We start from the raw sequence: 17,764 nt of genomic DNA, 5'->3' as shown, positions 1-17,764 counted from the left end.
GCTAAAATCTAAACGGCAAATTCACTTTCAGGGTTGTGAAACAAAAAAATCTATACATTTTTTGGCTGGTGCGACTTATACTCCAGTGTGACTTTTAAGTTTTTTCTTCTCTAAAAATCAGAAACCAATGATTTTCTATAGTTTTGTCCTTTTTTAAAACCGAAACATCTCAAGTTTTTAATTGTACGTCTTCCAATCGTCTGGTGCAGCTCCAGGTCAGAAACACCGCGTTCTGCAGCAGTGTTGGCAAGAGGCTTCCTACACTTCCTCCTCAAACACTCTTCACGTGGTGCTGCTGATCGAGGGGTTCCCCACGCCGACCTACAGGGGCTTCCACGCTCAGTACCAGGCGTTTGGACCGCCCCAGGTCTACAACCCGCCAGGACCAGACCGCCCTCCCAGCGCGCCCTCCGAGAACAACAACCATGGAGCGACTGTGGATCCAAACTCACAAACCAACGAGGGAGCGCGTGACAACGAGGTGAGTGGGACGAAGGCGACGATAATGCAGAGTTAGAACAGGACGTTTGACCTTCATCTGAAAGCATTGGAGGTCGTGACCTTCAGGCTGGACGGAGAACAACTTTCTTCGATTCAAACCAGACTGAATCCATGCTCGGGTTCACATAAAACAAAGGCCGTGGCTGGAGTGCCGCGGCGCGGTCAAATGGCCGCGCAGTTTCAGGGACCGCGGCATTTCCCTTATAGCCTCATGGCTAACCCTAACCTTAACCCGGCGCTGTCTAAAACGCGGTCAAATAGCGGCGCAGTTTCAGGAGCCTCGGCGCGTGGCCGGCACAAAAATAACATGGCAGTTTCGGCCGCGGCACTGCAGACACTCCCAAAAACAAAAGGGTCAGCTTCAAAACCGGAGTATAAAAAAGCATATATAAGTCGCACCAGCAAAAAAATGCATAACCTATAGACGAGGTCAGAGAACCACGATCACAGGTCACACCTTTTCTCCTTTAAATATTTCTAACGTTTAAACGTTCTTATCTCACTCCGTCAAGCCGGTGTTTACATTTATAACGGCTCTATTAGATTACGCCATTAAGTGCAAACATACGTATTTTCCGGACTATAAATCGCACCTTTTTTCATAGTTTTGGCCGGGGTGCGACTTATACTTAAATTTATACTTATACTCCGGAGCGACTTATATGTGATATTATTTTGCGACCTGTATGTGATATTATTTGTAAGTATTTTCACACCATTTCATATTCCAGTGCATCTTTATATATGTGTTTTTTCTTCTCTATTATGCATTTTTTGGTAATTTAAATATTTGTGGGCACATTGAACATTTAAATCCGACTCAATATTGTTTAAATTTCAGGCAGATGAACGGCCGACCTCGGACTCAGAAATCCCCGTCCCGTTCACTGCACAAACGTCGCCCGAGTCGCGACAAGCCCCGCCGTGGCCCAAGATCAGCACCGCCATTCGCAGAGACGCGGAGATGGACGGGCCAACGGACCAATCGGATCAGTCGCACGAGGAGACCGTCGGCCACTCAGACGACGCAATACCGAAGGGGGAGGAGATTCTTGACAGATCAATGGAGAAAGAATTAAATCAGAACTGGGACGAGGACGGTGAAACGATACAATCAGAAGAAGAAGAAAGAGTCCCAGAAAAGACTGAGCCGCAGTTTGACCACAGAGCAGACACGAGAGGTGAGTAAAGGCGGACCAGGAAGGTTACATGGTGCACCTTTTAACTACCTCCATCCATCCATCCATTTTCTGCCGCTTATCCGGAGCCGGGTCGCGGGGGCAGCAGTCTGAGCAGGGACTCCCAGACTTCCTTCTCCCCAGACACTTCCTCTAACTCCTCCGGGGGGATCCCGAGGCGTTCCCAGGCCAGCCGAGAAACATAGTCTCTCTAGCGTGTCCTGGGTCTTCCCCGGGGCCTCTTCCCGGTGGGACATGCCTGAAACACCTCCCGAGGGAGGCGCCCAGGAGGCATCCGGAACAGATGCCCGAGCCACCTCAGCTGGCTCCTCTCGACGTGGAGGAGCAGCGGCTCTACTCCGAGCTCCCCCCGTGTGACCGAGCTCCTCACCTTATCTCTAAGGGAGCGCCCAGCCACACGGCGGAGGAAACTCATTTCGACCGCTTGTATCCGCGATCTTGTTCTTTCGGTCATTACCCAAAACTCATGACCATAGGTGAGGGCAGGAACGTAGACCCACCGGTAAATAGAGAGCTTTGCCTTTCGACTCAGCTCCCTCTTTACCACAACGGTCCGATGCAGGGACTGCATCACTGCAGCCGCTGCACCGATCACGCTCCATCCTTCCCTCACTCGTGAACAAGACCCCGAGATACTTGAACTCCTCCACTTGGGGCAAGGACACCCCACCCACCTGGAGAGGGCAAGCCACCTTTTTCCGGTCGAGAACCATGGCCTCGGATTTGGAGGTGCTGATTCTCATCCCAGCCGCTTCACACTCGGCTGCAAACCGTCCCAGTGCATGTTGCAGGTCCGGGTTTGATGGAGCCATCAGGACAACATCGTCTGCAAACAGCAGAGATGGAATCCTGTGGTCCCCAAACCGGACACCCTCCGACCCCTGACTGCGCCTAGGAATTCTGTCCATAAAAATTATGAACAGAACCGGTGACAAAGGGCAGCTCTGGCGGAGTCCAACATGCACTGGGAACAGGTCTGACTTACTGCCGGCAATGCGAACGCAGCTCCTGCTCCGGTCATACAGGGACCGGACAGGCCTGAGCAAAGGGCCCCGGACCCCGTACTCCCGGAGCACCCCCCAAAGGACACCCCGAGGGACACGGTCGAAAGCCTTCTCCAGATCCACAAAGCACATGTGGACTGGTTGGGCAAACTCCCATGAACCCTCGAGCACCCGATGGCGGGTAGGTCAGCAGGCCTCCCCCCGCACCGTAAACGGTGTTGGTGAGGCACTGCTTCCCCCTCCTGAGGCGCCGGACGGTTTGCCAGAATTTCTTTGGTGCCGACCGATAGTCCTCCTCCATGGCCTCCCCGAACTCCTCCCAGGCCCGGGTTTTTGCCTCTGCGACAGCACGAGCCGCGGCTCGCTTGGCCTGCCGATACCTGTCGATGACCTCAGGAGACCCACCAGCCAGAGTGGCCTGATAGGCCTCCTTCTTCAGTCTGACGGCATCCCTTACTTCCCGTGTCCCCCACCGGGTTCGGGGGTTGCCGCCACGACAGGCACCGGAGACCTTGCGACCACAACTCCGAGCAGCCGCATCAACAATGGAGGCGGAGAACATGGTCCACTCGGACTCAATGTCCCCAACCTCCTCCGGGACATGGGAGAAGCTCTCCCGGAGGTGCGAGTTGAATACCCTACTGACAGAGGGCTCCACTAGACGTTCCCAACAGACCCTCACAGTGCACTTGGGTCTGCCAAGTCTGTCCGGCTTCCTCCGCCGCCAGCGGATCCAACTCACCACCAGGTGGTGATCGGTTGACAACTCTGCCCCTCTCTTCACCCGAGTGTCCAAGACACGCGGCCGGAGGTCAGATGACACGACAACAAAGTCGATCATTGACCTCCGGTCTAGGGTGTCCTGGTGCCATGTGCACTGATGAACTCCCTTGTGCTTGAACATGGTGTTCGTTATGGACAAACCGTGGCTAGCACAGAAGTCCAATAACTGAACACCGCTCGGGTTTAGATCGGGGAAGCCGTTCTTCCCAATCACCCCTCTCCAGGTGTCACTGTCATTGCCCACGTGGGCGTTGAAGTCCCCCTGTAGAACAACGGAGTCCCCGGTCGGTGCACTGTCCAGTACTCCTCCCAAGGACTCCAAGAAGGCCGGGTACTCTGCACTGCTGTTCGGCCCGTAGGCCGCCACAACAGTGAGAGACCTGTCCCCCACCCGAAGGCGGAGGGACGCGACCCTCTCGTTCACTGGGGTAAACTCCAACACGTGGCGGCTGAGCTGAGGGGCTATAAGCCCACACCAGCCCGCCGCCTCTCCCCGCGGGCAACACCAGAGAAGTGGAGCGTCCAGCCCCTCTCGAGGAGATGGGTTCCAGAGCCCAAACTGTGCGTGGAGGTGAGGCCGACTATATCTAGTCGGTATCGCTCAACCTCCCGCACAAGCTCAGGCTCTTTACCCCCCAGCGAGGTGACATTCCATGTCCCCAGAGTTGGTCTCTGTGTCTGGAGATCTGGTCGCCGAGGCCCCTGCCGTCGACTGCCGCCCAGATCTCTCTGCACCGGCCCCTTATGGTCCTTATGGTGGGCCCACGGGAGGGCGGCCCCACGTCGCTCCTTTGGGCTGTGCCCGGCCGGGGCCCCGTGGGGTAAGACCCGGTCACCAGGCGCTCGCCATCGAGCACCCATCCCAGGCCTGGCTCCAGGATGGGGCCCCGGTGACGCCAATCTGGGCGACGTAAACGGCCTTGTTCTTTTACTCATCATAGGGGGCTTCTGAACAGATCTTTGTCCTTTAACCACCTAATGCACCTTTAACCACCTAATGCATACTTGTAGTAGCATTCGCAGGAAGTTACTGCTTCTATTTCCACTACAGTTTGGACCAAAAGCTTGTTTGTTTTTCTTCCAGCGCATGTTAAATACCACAATCTAAGTCCACATCTCCCTGGAGGTCAGTACTTTTATGTTTTTATTGTACTTTTACTCTAGTACTGGTTTGAAGCACTGGTGTGCACAAAGGGTCTGGAAACACGCACTGCAAAAACATAAAGGTACTTGAAGATGGACAGAGATGATGATGTCACTTTCAGCTCAACGTGACAGTGAGAAAACGGTAGTCGGTTTATTTGATTTATCAATTATCATGATTGTTCAGGTCACGATGTAACTTTAACAACACTAGCAATTATGAACAGTTTTAGAAGCAAAATTGTATTTTTATTCAATCTGTACCAAGACAAAAGCTTAAATGCCAATTGCTTTTTAATCAAACAAGCACGTTTCATTCACAATGACACTCACAGGTGGTGTTCACAAGCGTGTTTCATTCACAATGACACTCACAGGTGGTGTTCACAAGCGTGTTTCATTCAGAATGACACTCACAGGTGGTGTTCACAAGCGTGTTTCATTCACAATGACACTCACAGGTGGTGTTCACAAGCGTGTTTCATTCACAATAATGACACTCACAGGTGGTGTTCACAAGCGTGTTTCATTCACAATAATGACACTCACAGGTGGTGTTCACAAGCGTGTTTCATTCACAATGACACTCACAGGTGGTGTTCACAAGCACGTTTCATTCACAATAATGACACTCACAGGTGGTGTTCACAAGCGTGTTTCATTCACAATAATGACACTCACAGGTGGTGTTCACAAGCGTGTTTCATTCACAATGACACTCACAGGTGGTGTTCACAAGCGTGTTTCATTCACAATGACACTCACAGGTGGTGTTCACAAGCGTGTTTCATTCACAATAATGACACTCACAGGTGGTGTTCACAAGCGTGTTTCATTCACAATAATGACACTCACAGGTGGTGTTCACAAGCGTGTTTCATTCACAATGACACTCACAGGTGGTGTTCACAAGCACGTTTCATTCACAATAATGACACTCACAGGTGGTGTTCACAAGCGTGTTTCATTCACAATAATGACACTCACAGGTGGTGTTCACAAGCACGTTTCATTCACAATAATGACACTCACAGGTGGTGTTCACAAGCGTGTTTCATTCACAATGACACTCACAGGTGGTGTTCACAAGCACGTTTCATTCACAATAATGACACTCACAGGTGGTGTTCACAAGCGTGTTTCATTCACAATGACACTCACAGGTGGTGTTCACAAGCACGTTTCATTCACAATGACACTCACAGGTGGTGTTCACAAGCGTGTTTCATTCACAATGACACTCACAGGTGGTGTTCACAAGCATGTTTCATTCACAATGACACTCACAGGTGGTGTTCACAAGCATGTTTCATTCACAATGACACTCACAGGTGGTGTTCACAAGCGTGTTTCATTCACAATAATGACACTCACAGGTGGTGTTCACAAGCGTGTTTCATTCACAATGACACTCACAGGTGGTGTTCACAAGCACGTTTCATTCACAATGACACTCACAGGTGGTGTTAACAAGCGTGTTTCATTCACAATGACACTCACAGGTGGTGTTCACAAGCACGTTTCATTCACAATGACACTCACAGGTGGTGTTCACAAGCGTGTTTCATTCACAATGACACTCACAGGTGGTGTTCACAAGCATGTTTCATTCACAATGACACTCACAGGTGGTGTTCACAAGCACGTTTCATTCACAATGACACTCACAGGTGGTGTTCACAAGCACGTTTCATTCACAATGACACTCACAGGTGGTGTTCACAAGCGTGTTTCATTCACAATGACACTCGCATGTTGCTGTAGAATTGAGATAAGCGTTAATATTGAGTTGGGTTGATCATCTTGGGCCGATATATATGGACTTTGATCACATGTTTATATGAACATTAAAGGCAGATGCACTTTCAGGTGTTCACATTCTTAAAGGGAGAACTTAAAGCTTTATTTGAACACTTTTCGATGATGGTCCAGCACTTCATGTGGTTATGAGTTGGTACTGAAACACAGGGCTGTGGATGTGTAAAACATGTTATTCTTTATCATACTTGTATTACAGTTGCTGTTTGTAGTCGGCATATTTTTGGGAAATGATCAAAATTGGCCCAAACACATCTGCTAATCTGTTACTATTCTATTATTATGAGCATTAGTCATGAAGAGGAACATTAGTCAAAACTAATCAAATCTAGATTAATATTCTGACTTCCAACCATTTTAACTCTGGTTATATTCCATTTTCAGATTGTAATTTGGGTTTGTTCTGTTGTTATTATGGATTTAATGTAGAGTTTTTGTCTCAGATTTGATGTTCGAAGTGTCTGTGGAGGCAAACGTCTCTCGAGACTCTGAGCCCTGGAACGATGTGGCCCAGACTCTGCTCACGTCCGTCAAGACTCTGGTAATCTGGAGAGTTTTATCATGTTACGTCTGCTTTTTAAAATTATAAAACGGTTAAATCCTAGAGCAGTTTTTGAATGATTCCAGTACATCTCAATAGTCGTGTAATATACTCTATGTTTGCTTATTCTTTTTGATTAAATAATTCAAACCTGGACTTGCTAAATTGCAAAATATTCCAGTTTGATAAAAAGGCTTTTGAAGTCGGACATAAAGATCGGCTCTTACAGTAGCTCCAGCACGCGCCAAACTTTACCACATGATTATAAACCAGATCTTAAGTCTTATCGTTGGAAAAGGTGAATTTTTTGTATTCCAATTTTCAGTCAAATAGTTTTACTCAAATACCAAAAATGTAAAAAAAATCCCTTGTATTTAAAAAAAAAAGGGAAATTCAACCCTGGCGCTCATTTATTTATTGCATATATTATTACTTTGACATTTGTTGCTTTATATGTATGAAACCATTATGGGAGGAAACACTTTAAATATGTGTTTTTGTACATTTATAAAGGTAAAGTCTCTGAATTGCCTCATGTTAATGGAACTTGAACATAAAGTCTTGTTTTGTCCAGATCAGAAATGGTCTGAAGCCTGCGCTCGTGTCCCAGAGCGTCGCCTCCAAACGCATCAAACGGTACGAGAAATACACAACTTCAACTGACGAGTGACAAAAGCCTGTGTCGTGTACCACTGTGTCTCGTTCTTTTGTGTTTTCTTGTGTGTTGTGTGGTGATAATGGTGATGTCTCCTGTGTTGTGTCTCGTGGTTTCCCATGTGTTGTCTCACGTGTCTCGTGTCGTGCCTCTTGCATGTTTTCTTGAGTTTTTATTGTTTTGTGTCTCGTGTCTCCTGTGTTGTGATTCATACGTGTCTTCTCATGCGTGTTGTGTCTCGTGTGTGTGTGTGTGTGTGTGTGTGTGTCTCGTGTCTCCTGTGTTGTGATTCATACGTGTGTCTTCTCATGCGTGTTGTGTCTTGTGTGTGTCTCGTGTCTCCTGTGTTGTGATTCATACGTGTGTCTTCTCATGCGTGTTGTGTCTTGTGTGTGTCTCGTGTCTCCTGTGTTGTGATTCATACGTGTGTCTTCTCATGCGTGTTGTGTCTTGTGTGTGTCTCGTGTCTCCTGTGTTGTGATTCATACGTGTCTTCTCATGCGTGTTGTGTCTCGTGTGTGTGTGTGTGTGTGTGTGTGTGTGTCTCGTGTCTCCTGTGTTGTGATTCATACGTGTGTCTTCTCATGCGTGTTGTGTCTTGTGTGTGTCTCGTGTCTCCTGTGTTGTGATTCATACGTGTCTTCTCATGCGTGTTGTGTCTCGTGTGTGTGTGTGTGTGTGTGTGTGTGTCTCGTGTCTCCTGTGTTGTGATTCATACGTGTGTCTTCTCATGCGTGTTGTGTCTTGTGTGTGTGTCTCCTGTGTTGTGATTCATACGTGTGTCTTCTCATGCGTGTTGTGTCTTGTGTGTGTCTCGTGTCTCCTGTGTTGTGATTCATACGTGTCTTCTCATGCGTGTTGTGTCTCGTGTGTGTGTGTGTGTGTGTGTCTCGTGTCTCCTGTGTTGTGATTCATACGTGTGTCTTCTCATGCGTGTTGTGTCTTGTGTGTGTGTCTCCTGTGTTGTGATTCATACGTGTGTCTTCTCATGCGTGTTGTGTCTTGTGTGTGTGTCTCGTGTCTCCTGTGTTGTGATTCATACGTGTCTTCTCATGCGTGTTGTGTCTCGTGTGTGTGTGTGTGTGTGTGTGTGTCTCGTGTCTCCTGTGTTGTGATTCATACGTGTGTCTTCTCATGCGTGTTGTGTCTTGTGTGTGTGTCTCCTGTGTTGTGATTCATACGTGTGTCTTCTCATGCGTGTTGTGTCTTGTGTGTGTCTCGTGTCTCCTGTGTTGTGATTCATACGTGTGTCTTCTCATGCGTGTTGTGTCTTGTGTGTGTGTCTCGTGTCTCCTGTGTTGTGATTCATACGTGTGTCTTCTCATGCGTGTTGTGTCTCGTGTGTGTGTCTCGTGTCTCCTGTGTTGTGATTCATACGTGTGTCTTCTCATGCGTGTTGTGTCTCGTGTGTGTGTGTGTGTGTCTCGTGTCTCCTGTGTTGTGATTCATACGTGTGTCTTCTCATGCGTGTTGTGTCTTGTGTGTGTCTCGTGTCTCCTGTGTTGTGATTCATACGTGTGTCTTCTCATGCGTGTTGTGTCTTGTGTGTGTGTCTCGTGTCTCCTGTGTTGTGATTCATACGTGTCTTCTCATGCGTGTTGTGTCTCGTGTGTGTGTGTGTGTGTGTGTGTGTCTCGTGTCTCCTGTGTTGTGATTCATACGTGTGTCTTCTCATGCGTGTTGTGTCTTGTGTGTGTGTCTCCTGTGTTGTGATTCATACGTGTGTCTTCTCATGCGTGTTGTGTCTTGTGTGTGTCTCGTGTCTCCTGTGTTGTGATTCATACGTGTGTCTTCTCATGCGTGTTGTGTCTTGTGTGTGTGTCTCGTGTCTCCTGTGTTGTGATTCATACGTGTGTCTTCTCATGCGTGTTGTGTCTCGTGTGTGTGTGTGTGTCTCGTGTCTCCTGTGTTGTGATTCATACGTGTGTCTTCTCATGCGTGTTGTGTCTCGTGTGTGTGTGTGTGTCTCGTGTCTCCTGTGTTGTGATTCATACGTGTGTCTTCTCATGCGTGTTGTGTCTTGTGTGTGTGTCTCGTGTCTCCTGTGTTGTGATTCATACGTGTGTCTTCTCATGCGTGTTGTGTCTCGTGTGTGTGTGTGTGTCTCGTGTCTCCTGTGTTGTGATTCATACGTGTGTCTTCTCATGCGTGTTGTGTCTCGTGTGTGTGTGTGTGTCTCGTGTCTCCTGTGTTGTGATTCATACGTGTGTCTTCTCATGCGTGTTGTGTCTTGTGTGTGTGTCTCGTGTCTCCTGTGTTGTGATTCATACGTGTGTCTTCTCATGCGTGTTGTGTCTCGTGTGTGTGTGTGTGTCTCGTGTCTCCTGTGTTGTGATTCATACGTGTGTCTTCTCATGCGTGTTGTGTCTCGTGTGTGTGTGTGTCTCGTGTCTCCTGTGTTGTGATTCATACGTGTGTCTTCTCATGCGTGTTGTGTCTTGTGTGTGTGTCTCGTGTCTCCTGTGTTGTGATTCATACGTGTGTCTTCTCATGCGTGTTGTGTCTCGTGTGTGTGTGTGTGTGTGTGTGTCTCGTGTCTCCTGTGTTGTGATTCATACGTGTTTGTCTTCTCATGCGTCTTGTGTGTGTGTGTCTCGTGTCTCATGTGTTGTGATTCATACGTGTTGTCTTGTGTGTTTTCTCATGTGTGTTGTCTCGTCTGTGTCGTATCCCCCGTGTTTTTGTGTGTGTTTTCTTATGTGTTGTGTCTCGTGTGTGTGTGTCTCGTGTCTCCTGTGTTGTGATTCATACGCGTGTCTTCTCATGCGTGTTGTCTCGTGTGTGTGTCATGTGTTGTGATTCATACGTGTTGTGTCTCGTGTGTCTTCTCATGCGTGTTGTCGTGTGTGTGTGTGGCTTGTCCCCGTGTTTTGTCTCGTGTGTGTCTTCTCTTGTGTGTGTTGTGTCTCGTGTGTGTGTGTCGTGTGTTGTATCGTCTGTGTCTCGTGTCCCCCGTGTTGTGTCATGTATGTTTTCTCATGCGTGTTATCTGGTGTGCGTTTTCTAATGTGCGTTGTCTCGTGTGCGTGTTGTCTCGTGTGCGTGTTGTCTCGTGTGCGTGTTGTCTCGTGTGCGTGTTGTCTCGTGTGCGTGTTGTCTCGTGTGCGTGTTGTCGTGTGTGTGTTTTCTCATGTGTGTGTTTTCTCATGTGTGTGTTTTCTCGTGTGTTTTCTCGTGTGTGTTTTCTCGTGTGTGTTTTCTCGTGTGTGTTTTCTCGTGTGTGTTTTCTCGTGTGTGTTTTCTCGTGTGTGTTTTCTCGTGTGTGTTTTCTCGTGTGTGTTTTCTCGTGTGTGTTTTCTCGTGTGTGTTTTCTCGTGTGTGTTTTCTCGTGTGTGTTTTCTCGTGTGTGTTTTCTCGTGTGTGTTTTCTCATGTGTGTTTTCTCATGTGTGTTTTCTCATGTGCGTTGTCTCGTGCGTTCTTATGTGTGTTTTCTCATGTGTGTGTGTTTTCTCATGCATGTTGTCTGGTGTGTGTTGTCTCATGTGTGTGTGGCGTGTGTGTGTTCTCATGCGTGTTGTCTCGTCTGTGTCTCGTGTCCCCTGTGTTGTGTCTCGTGTATGTTTTCTCATGCGTGTTGTCTGGTGTGTGTGTGTGTGTTCTCATGCGTGTTGTCTGGTGTGTGTGTGTCTTGTGTGTTGTCTGGTGTCTGTGTGTGTGTGTGTGTGTGTGTGTGTTCTCATGCGTGTTGTCTGGTGTGTGTGTTGTGTCTGGCTTGTGTGTTGTGTCTGGCCTGTGTCTTCTCGTGTGTGTCTTCTCGTGTGTGTGTGTGTGTGTGTGTGTGTGTGTGTCTTCTCATGCATGTTGTCTGGTGTGTGTGTGTCTTCTCATGCATGTTGTCTGGTGTGTGTGTGTGTGTGTGTGTGTGTCTTCTCATGCATGTTGTCTGGTGTGTGTGTGTGTGTGTCTTCTCATGCATGTTGTCTGGTGTGTGTGTGTGTCTTCTCATGCATGTTGTCTGGTGTGTGTGTGTGTGTGTGTGTCTTCTCATGCATGTTGTCTGGTGTGTGTGTGTGTGTGTGTGTGTGTGTGTGTGTGTCTTCTCATGCATGTTGTCTGGTGTGTGTGTGTGTGTCTTCTCATGCATGTTGTCTGGTGTGTGTGTGTGTGTGTGTGTCTTCTCATGCATGTTGTCTGGTGTGTGTGTGTGTCTTCTCATGCATGTTGTCTGGTGTGTGTGTGTGTGTGTGTGTGTGTGTGTGTCTTCTCATGCATGTTGTCTGGTGTGTGTGTGTGTGTGTGTGTGTGTGTGTGTGTCTTCTCATGCATGTTGTCTGGTGTGTGTGTGTGTGTCTTCTCATGCATGTTGTCTGGTGTGTGTGTGTGTGTCTTCTCATGCATGTTGTCTGGTGTGTGTGTGTGTCTTCTCATGCATGTTGTCTGGTGTGTGTGTGTGTCTTCTCATGCATGTTGTCTGGTGTGTGTGTGTGTCTTCTCATGCATGTTGTCTGGTGTGTGTGTGTGTCTTCTCATGCATGTTGTCTGGTGTGTGTGTGTGTCTTCTCATGCATGTTGTCTGGTGTGTGTGTGTGTCTTCTCATGCATGTTGTCTGGTGTGTGTGTGTGTCTTCTCATGCATGTTGTCTGGTGTGTGTGTGTGTGTGTGTGTGTGTGTGTGTGTCCAGGTTGAACTCTGGAGTGCTGTTCATCCTGTGGCTCCAGTTGGCTCAGAGTGACCATCAGGCTCATGAGGTCCACTCCTCGCTCCTGAGGCTCATCGGGTCCGGACTGAGACTCGGACCAAACCAGGCCGACTCCGTCATCCTGTCTCTGTCCACTGCAGGTGTCAACTCTCTGAACATTATACAAACGCTCACATCTGCTCCCTTTCGCCCCCAAAACATCATAAAGCACAAATGTGACTTCAAAAACCTTCACAATATGACAGTATTTCCCCGTTTTTGGTGAGACTGTCCTTTTTATATTTATGTCCCACATGTTCAAAATGTCCTGTGTCCGTCTGCTCCGTGTTTACCCTTTGATACCGTTGATTCGTGTTTTTTCGTTTCAGTCAGTGTCATATTTTTGCCAACTAAAGCTATGGCTAAAATTGCTTGCATTTTCTTGCCCAAAACTATGACTAAAATTAGATCGTTTTGACAACAATTTTGTGAGAAATGATCAAAACTGAACATGAACGATCAAAAGGGACAAATGGAGAATAGTTCCAACTTCCAGAGCCTCACACCAGACACCAACTCCACGTCCAAGAACGTCGTCTTAACGTTAATGTTCACGAAGCGACGCAAAACAATATCAGTTAAAATAAAACGCCTCTTTTCTGCGTCATTTAAAACTGTGGTGGATTCAGTCGACTTAATTAACCATCTCCTCTGCCTCCTCGTCATTACCCATGCTCCTCTGCCTCCTCGTCATTACCCATGCTCCTCTGCCTCCTCGTCATTACCCACGCTCCTCTGCCTCCTCGTCATTACCCACGCTCCTCTGCCTCCTCGTCATTACCCACGCTCCTCTGCCTCCTCGTCATTACCCACGCTCCTCTGCCTCCTCGTCATTACCCATGCTCCTCTGCCTCCTCATTACCCATGCTCCTTTGCGCCTCTAAACCCTCGGACCTCGTCTTCTTTCCAGACGTGAACGAGTGCGACTCTCAGCTTATGGCGTGCGACCCAAACGCCGACTGTGTCAACCACTTCGGCTCGTACTCCTGCCTCTGTCGGACCGGCTTCGAGGACCAGTCCAGGTCGGGGACTGGGACGGTCTGCCTGGCCGAGACCAACGCCGGTAAATGGAGACAAATATCATTATTATGGTTCACGGTGACATGTCTGGGTCAGAACGTTTCCAAACGCTGGGTGTTCCTGGTCTTCTAGTCGTCCGTATCCGGCGTGAGATCAGGCTAGTCCTGGTTTATTAAGCTTCACGACATTTCAAGAAGAATACGGCAGAAATCCCAACATGGCCGCGACCTGCGTTTGTTCAAAAAAATCTGTTAAAATATCGATAGTTCTTGTGTTCTTTTCCCTTTTTTAGTTGCGCTCTACTGCCCCCTGGTGGCTGTGAACATGCTCCTCGTCCGCCGTCGAGCTGCTGCAGTTATAAATGGGCTGTCGATGCTAATGCTGCTGTTCTCAAAAAAAGGCCAAAGTTCATTCTCAAACGATGCTTTTAAATGTAACAATGTCTGGGGTCTCATTTATAAAGCGTTGTTTAGAATTTGTACTGAACGTGTACGAACAGACGCGACACAAACGTCCTCAAACGTGCGTGAATCTCCGCCTGGTTCCTGAACGCGCCGGGGTCTAATTTTTGTTACGTGGAATTTTTACCAGTAATGTACGTACTTTACTTCCACAAACTTCTGCCTCATTGCGGAAGTGCAAATGAGTTTTTGGACCGTTGTCTCATTTCCACGTCAATCGTCTTTTTATAGATCACAATTTTAACATGGAAAACAGTAAATTTGTACCTACGCGCAGTTTATAAATGAGACCCGGGCGGCACAGATGAAGCTCAAGTTGTCGTTTTAAAACTCCGACTTCATGTCAAAACTCGCATACGTCCTATTTTTGTTTGTACGTGTGCTTTATAAATGAGCGCTCGTCGCATCCAGGTTTAGTTCTGTTCTTCTGTGGTGGTCCCGGTCTGCAACACAAATATTTACTTTAAATACTTAAGTAATCAGACATGGTGTAAATCAGTTTCTCAAACTGTGCTACGCAGACTTCTCTTCAGGATTATCCATATTTCCTCTTTGGGGTAAAATCTTTGTTAGAACAGTCATGTAGTCCTGTTATACTTGGTTTAGCCCTAATTGACTAATTTAGACCTGGAATAGTCCTATTATAGACCTTGTTTAACTCTGGTGGTACTCAAAGATCTGTTTTTGGAGTAAAAGTGCCACGTACTCCCTCACAGTGATTAGAAAAGCCAAAGATGAAACCTTTTTTGTCCTATTATGTCAAACATGGCTCTTTTTGTTTTTTTCCCTTATTGAAAGAATAAACACAGACCAATCAAAACTTGTGAGTAAATAAAGACACAGTCCAGTAACATTGTCAAAAAGAGAGAACAAGAAAAATAAATAAATAAAAAGGAAAAGAAGAAAAAAGTCGGCGGAACCAGAGAAAATACAAAGTGTGTATTGTTTGAGATGTTTTTAGAATAATGCATCCAAATGAAAATAAAATACAAGGTTAGAGCACCTGATCCATAATGTGAGTCCCATTTCGTCCAGTTTGTCCATTTCCAAGTTCAGTCCATATGTCATTTTCCATACGTCCCTTATGTCGGTCCAGTCCTTTATTGTTGGTGCAGTTTGTGTCATCCATTTTTTTTTGTGACGGCCTTTTCCCCCGGCCGCCAAAAGTGTCCTCCAGAGACATCCATTCCCACCGTCCATGTCAAACGTGTCTCTTCTAAAAGTCTTCTCTGCTGCTTCCTTCAGAGTGCTCGGCGTCGCTCTCGTCTGAAGCCAAAGCCGTCTTCATCTTGTTCTTCCTGCTCAGCGCTCTGGTCCTGTCTCTGCTCGTCCTCGTCGCTCTGTTCTACCATCGGCATCGGCGAGGACACTTCCTGGTCGCGACCTCCGACCCCAACAACAACCTCGGCAGTAGCGGCGGTCACCATGACGACATGGACCTGCCGCCGCCGCCGCCGCCTCCACGCTGCCCCCCGGTGGATCTGCAGCTGCTGCGCTACAACTCCATCCTGTCTCATGAGCCCAAGTTATGAGAATGTAACTGAATAAAACATAAGCATTTGAAAGATCTTTTTTCTGTCTCTGGACTCAAAATCTATTCTGAAATACTAATCGACACTAATATTGTATCAAAACTCGCTCATCATTTGAAAAAGTAATAATACTGAATGATTACATGACCTTTCCTGAATGGTCCATTTCAGAAGATCACATTGTAATAATGAAGAAATAACGGAAGTGTGGGTTAATCGTGACCCTCAGCAGTCTCTCCACTCTTCTATTTGAAAAAGGTCATAATATTAATCCTTTAAGCAAAGCAAAAGTTCAGCTTTGGTAAAATACGTTAAGAAAACCTTTGATACTTTTCCTACCGTGGACCAATTATACATAAAAAGAAACTGCAAATGTACATTTTATATAAAAACTCACCACCAGGTCCAGAAAAGAGATGTTTTTGTTACTCAGTTTAATCTATTTTTACATTGACAATTAGGTTTTTCCCCCCAATTCTCACTCTCAAAAAATATTGTACATTATAGTAAAGTTGAATTCACATGTTTTATGTTATTTTAGTTGCTAACTTACAATAATACAATCAATAAATTAAAGACATATTTCAGTTTCATGTTTTCTGTCTTTGTTCTGTCAGATCAAAAGTAAAGCTCGAGTCAGTACATGCTCACGTGTCGTAGTTCATCATGTTCATTTTAAACCTACTTAAACATGAGACCGCTCGTCAATACGTGTTATTCTGGTGAATGATGTTTACCTGTTCCCAATCCGGTTTCAATCATTCTATTTCAATGTTCGCTCTCATGTGCTGGGGGCCCTTCTACTGGCCCTGACCCACTGCTGTTGAGCACGAGGCCCTCAGCGCTGTGTGTTAAATGTGCAGTGTTTGAAGGACGCTCCAGCTGTGAGACCGCCCACTTTACAGAGCCCCGCCTCCATCACTGCACGAGCACTACATGTTATTACAGGACCAGGGATTTAGCCTCATTCACAGTTCAGTCACATCTGTCCATCGAGGAAAACGAGACGGAAAACCCTGGAGATACGTGAACCGGAATTAGACGCTGTATCGCGATCCTTTTAAACAACGACATTGTCAACTTTACCTGTGTATTAAAGGACACATATTACACTACATTGACTTTTGTTTTGAGCTTTTAACAATGTTCTAAAGTGTTTCCCTCATCAAAAACACGTCTGGAGTTGCATTTAGCTTCATTCGTTTGCCGAGTTCTGTTTTCTCTCCCCTCCGAGCGTCAAAAACAGTTGGAATTTCCCATCTTTATGTTTTCTCAATTTGTGACGTCGCTCTGAGAAACTCCGGCAAGTCAGGAAGAATACGGCAGAAATCCCAACATGGCCGCGACCTGCGTTTGTTTTAAAAAAATCGGTTAAAATGTCGATACTTCTTGTGTTCTTTTCCCTTTTTAGTTGCGCTCTACTGCCCCCTGGTGGCTGTGAACATGCTCCTCGTCCGCCGTCGAGCCGCTGCAGTTATAAATGGGCTGTTGATGCTAATGCTAATGCTGCTGTTCTCAAAAAAAGGCCAAAGTTCATTCTCAAACGATGCTTTTAAATGTAACAATGTCTGGGGTCTCATTTATAAAGCGTCGTTTAGAATTTGTACTGAACGTGTACGAACAGACGCGACACAAACGTCCTCAAACGTGCGTGAATCTCCGCCTTCCGCCTGGTTCCTGAACGCGCCGGGGTCTAATTTTTTTGCGTGGAATTTTTACCAGTAATGTACGTACTTTACTTCCACAAACTTCTGCCTCATTGCGGAAGTGCAAATGAGTTTTTGGACCGTTGTTGTCTCATTTCCACGTCAAAATCGGCTTTTTATAAATCACAATTTTAGGTCAATTTTTTCCCGTCAAATCACGAGAATTTGCTGGAGGAAGCCCTTGTTTTCCTCTCTGCTCTGCTGCCAGTAGATGGTGCTCTTTCTTTGTTTAAAACATGACACGCCAAAGGGTCTGAGAGCATGTTAACAATAGAAAGAACTAGAAATAATGGGTCATATTTGTCTTTAAGGCTGAATTTGCAAAGCTGAAAAAGTGACATTGTGAATATGAAATTCAAAAGCATTTTATTCTATACATGATCCAAAGCCCCGGGATGAGCTTGTGTCAGGACGCTGCACCCTGAGGTAGACACAGTCAGTGTGGTCCTTGGGCAAGACACTTCCCCTGCTTTGACTTCATGTCTGAAATCAGCCGTTTGAATGGACGAACGATGCTTTTAATGAACGTGACCACTCCATAAACAGCACATTTAAACATTTAAACCCATCTCTGCAGAACTCTGTGCAGAACTCTGTGTAGAACTCTGTGTAGAACTCTGTGTAGAACTCTGTGTAGAACTCTGTGTAGAACTCTGTGCATAACTCTGTGCAGAACTCTGTGTAGAACTCTGTGCATAACTCTGTGCATAACTCTGTGCA

The 17,764-nt window shown here is 46.8% G+C and overlaps 1 protein-coding gene across 1 annotated transcript; it reads left to right on the top strand.

Annotated features, from left to right (window-relative positions):
* The first annotated feature begins 1,266 nt into the window (after positions 1-1,266).
* On the top strand, positions 1,267-15,381 carry LOC140377357 (uncharacterized). The gene is made up of 8 exons (XM_072462739.1): positions 1,267-1,278; positions 1,343-1,682; positions 4,572-4,613; positions 6,892-6,989; positions 7,564-7,625; positions 12,269-12,426; positions 13,236-13,388; positions 15,052-15,381. Exons 1-8 carry the CDS (start codon positions 1,267-1,269, stop codon positions 15,336-15,338), a joined length of 1,152 nt encoding a protein of 383 aa, XP_072318840.1. The 3' UTR covers positions 15,339-15,381.
* Positions 15,382-17,764: the final 2,383 nt, after the last annotated feature.

The sequence above is a fragment of the Eucyclogobius newberryi genome, unplaced genomic scaffold (assembly GCF_026437365.1).
Source record: "Eucyclogobius newberryi isolate DKJ021-1_F unplaced genomic scaffold, fEucNew1.0.hap1 SCAF_4, whole genome shotgun sequence".
In the NCBI taxonomy this organism is placed as follows: domain Eukaryota; kingdom Metazoa; phylum Chordata; class Actinopteri; order Gobiiformes; family Gobiidae; genus Eucyclogobius; species Eucyclogobius newberryi.
The sequence above is the reverse complement of the archived record's forward strand: the minus strand, read 5'-3'. Positions and strand labels throughout refer to the sequence as shown.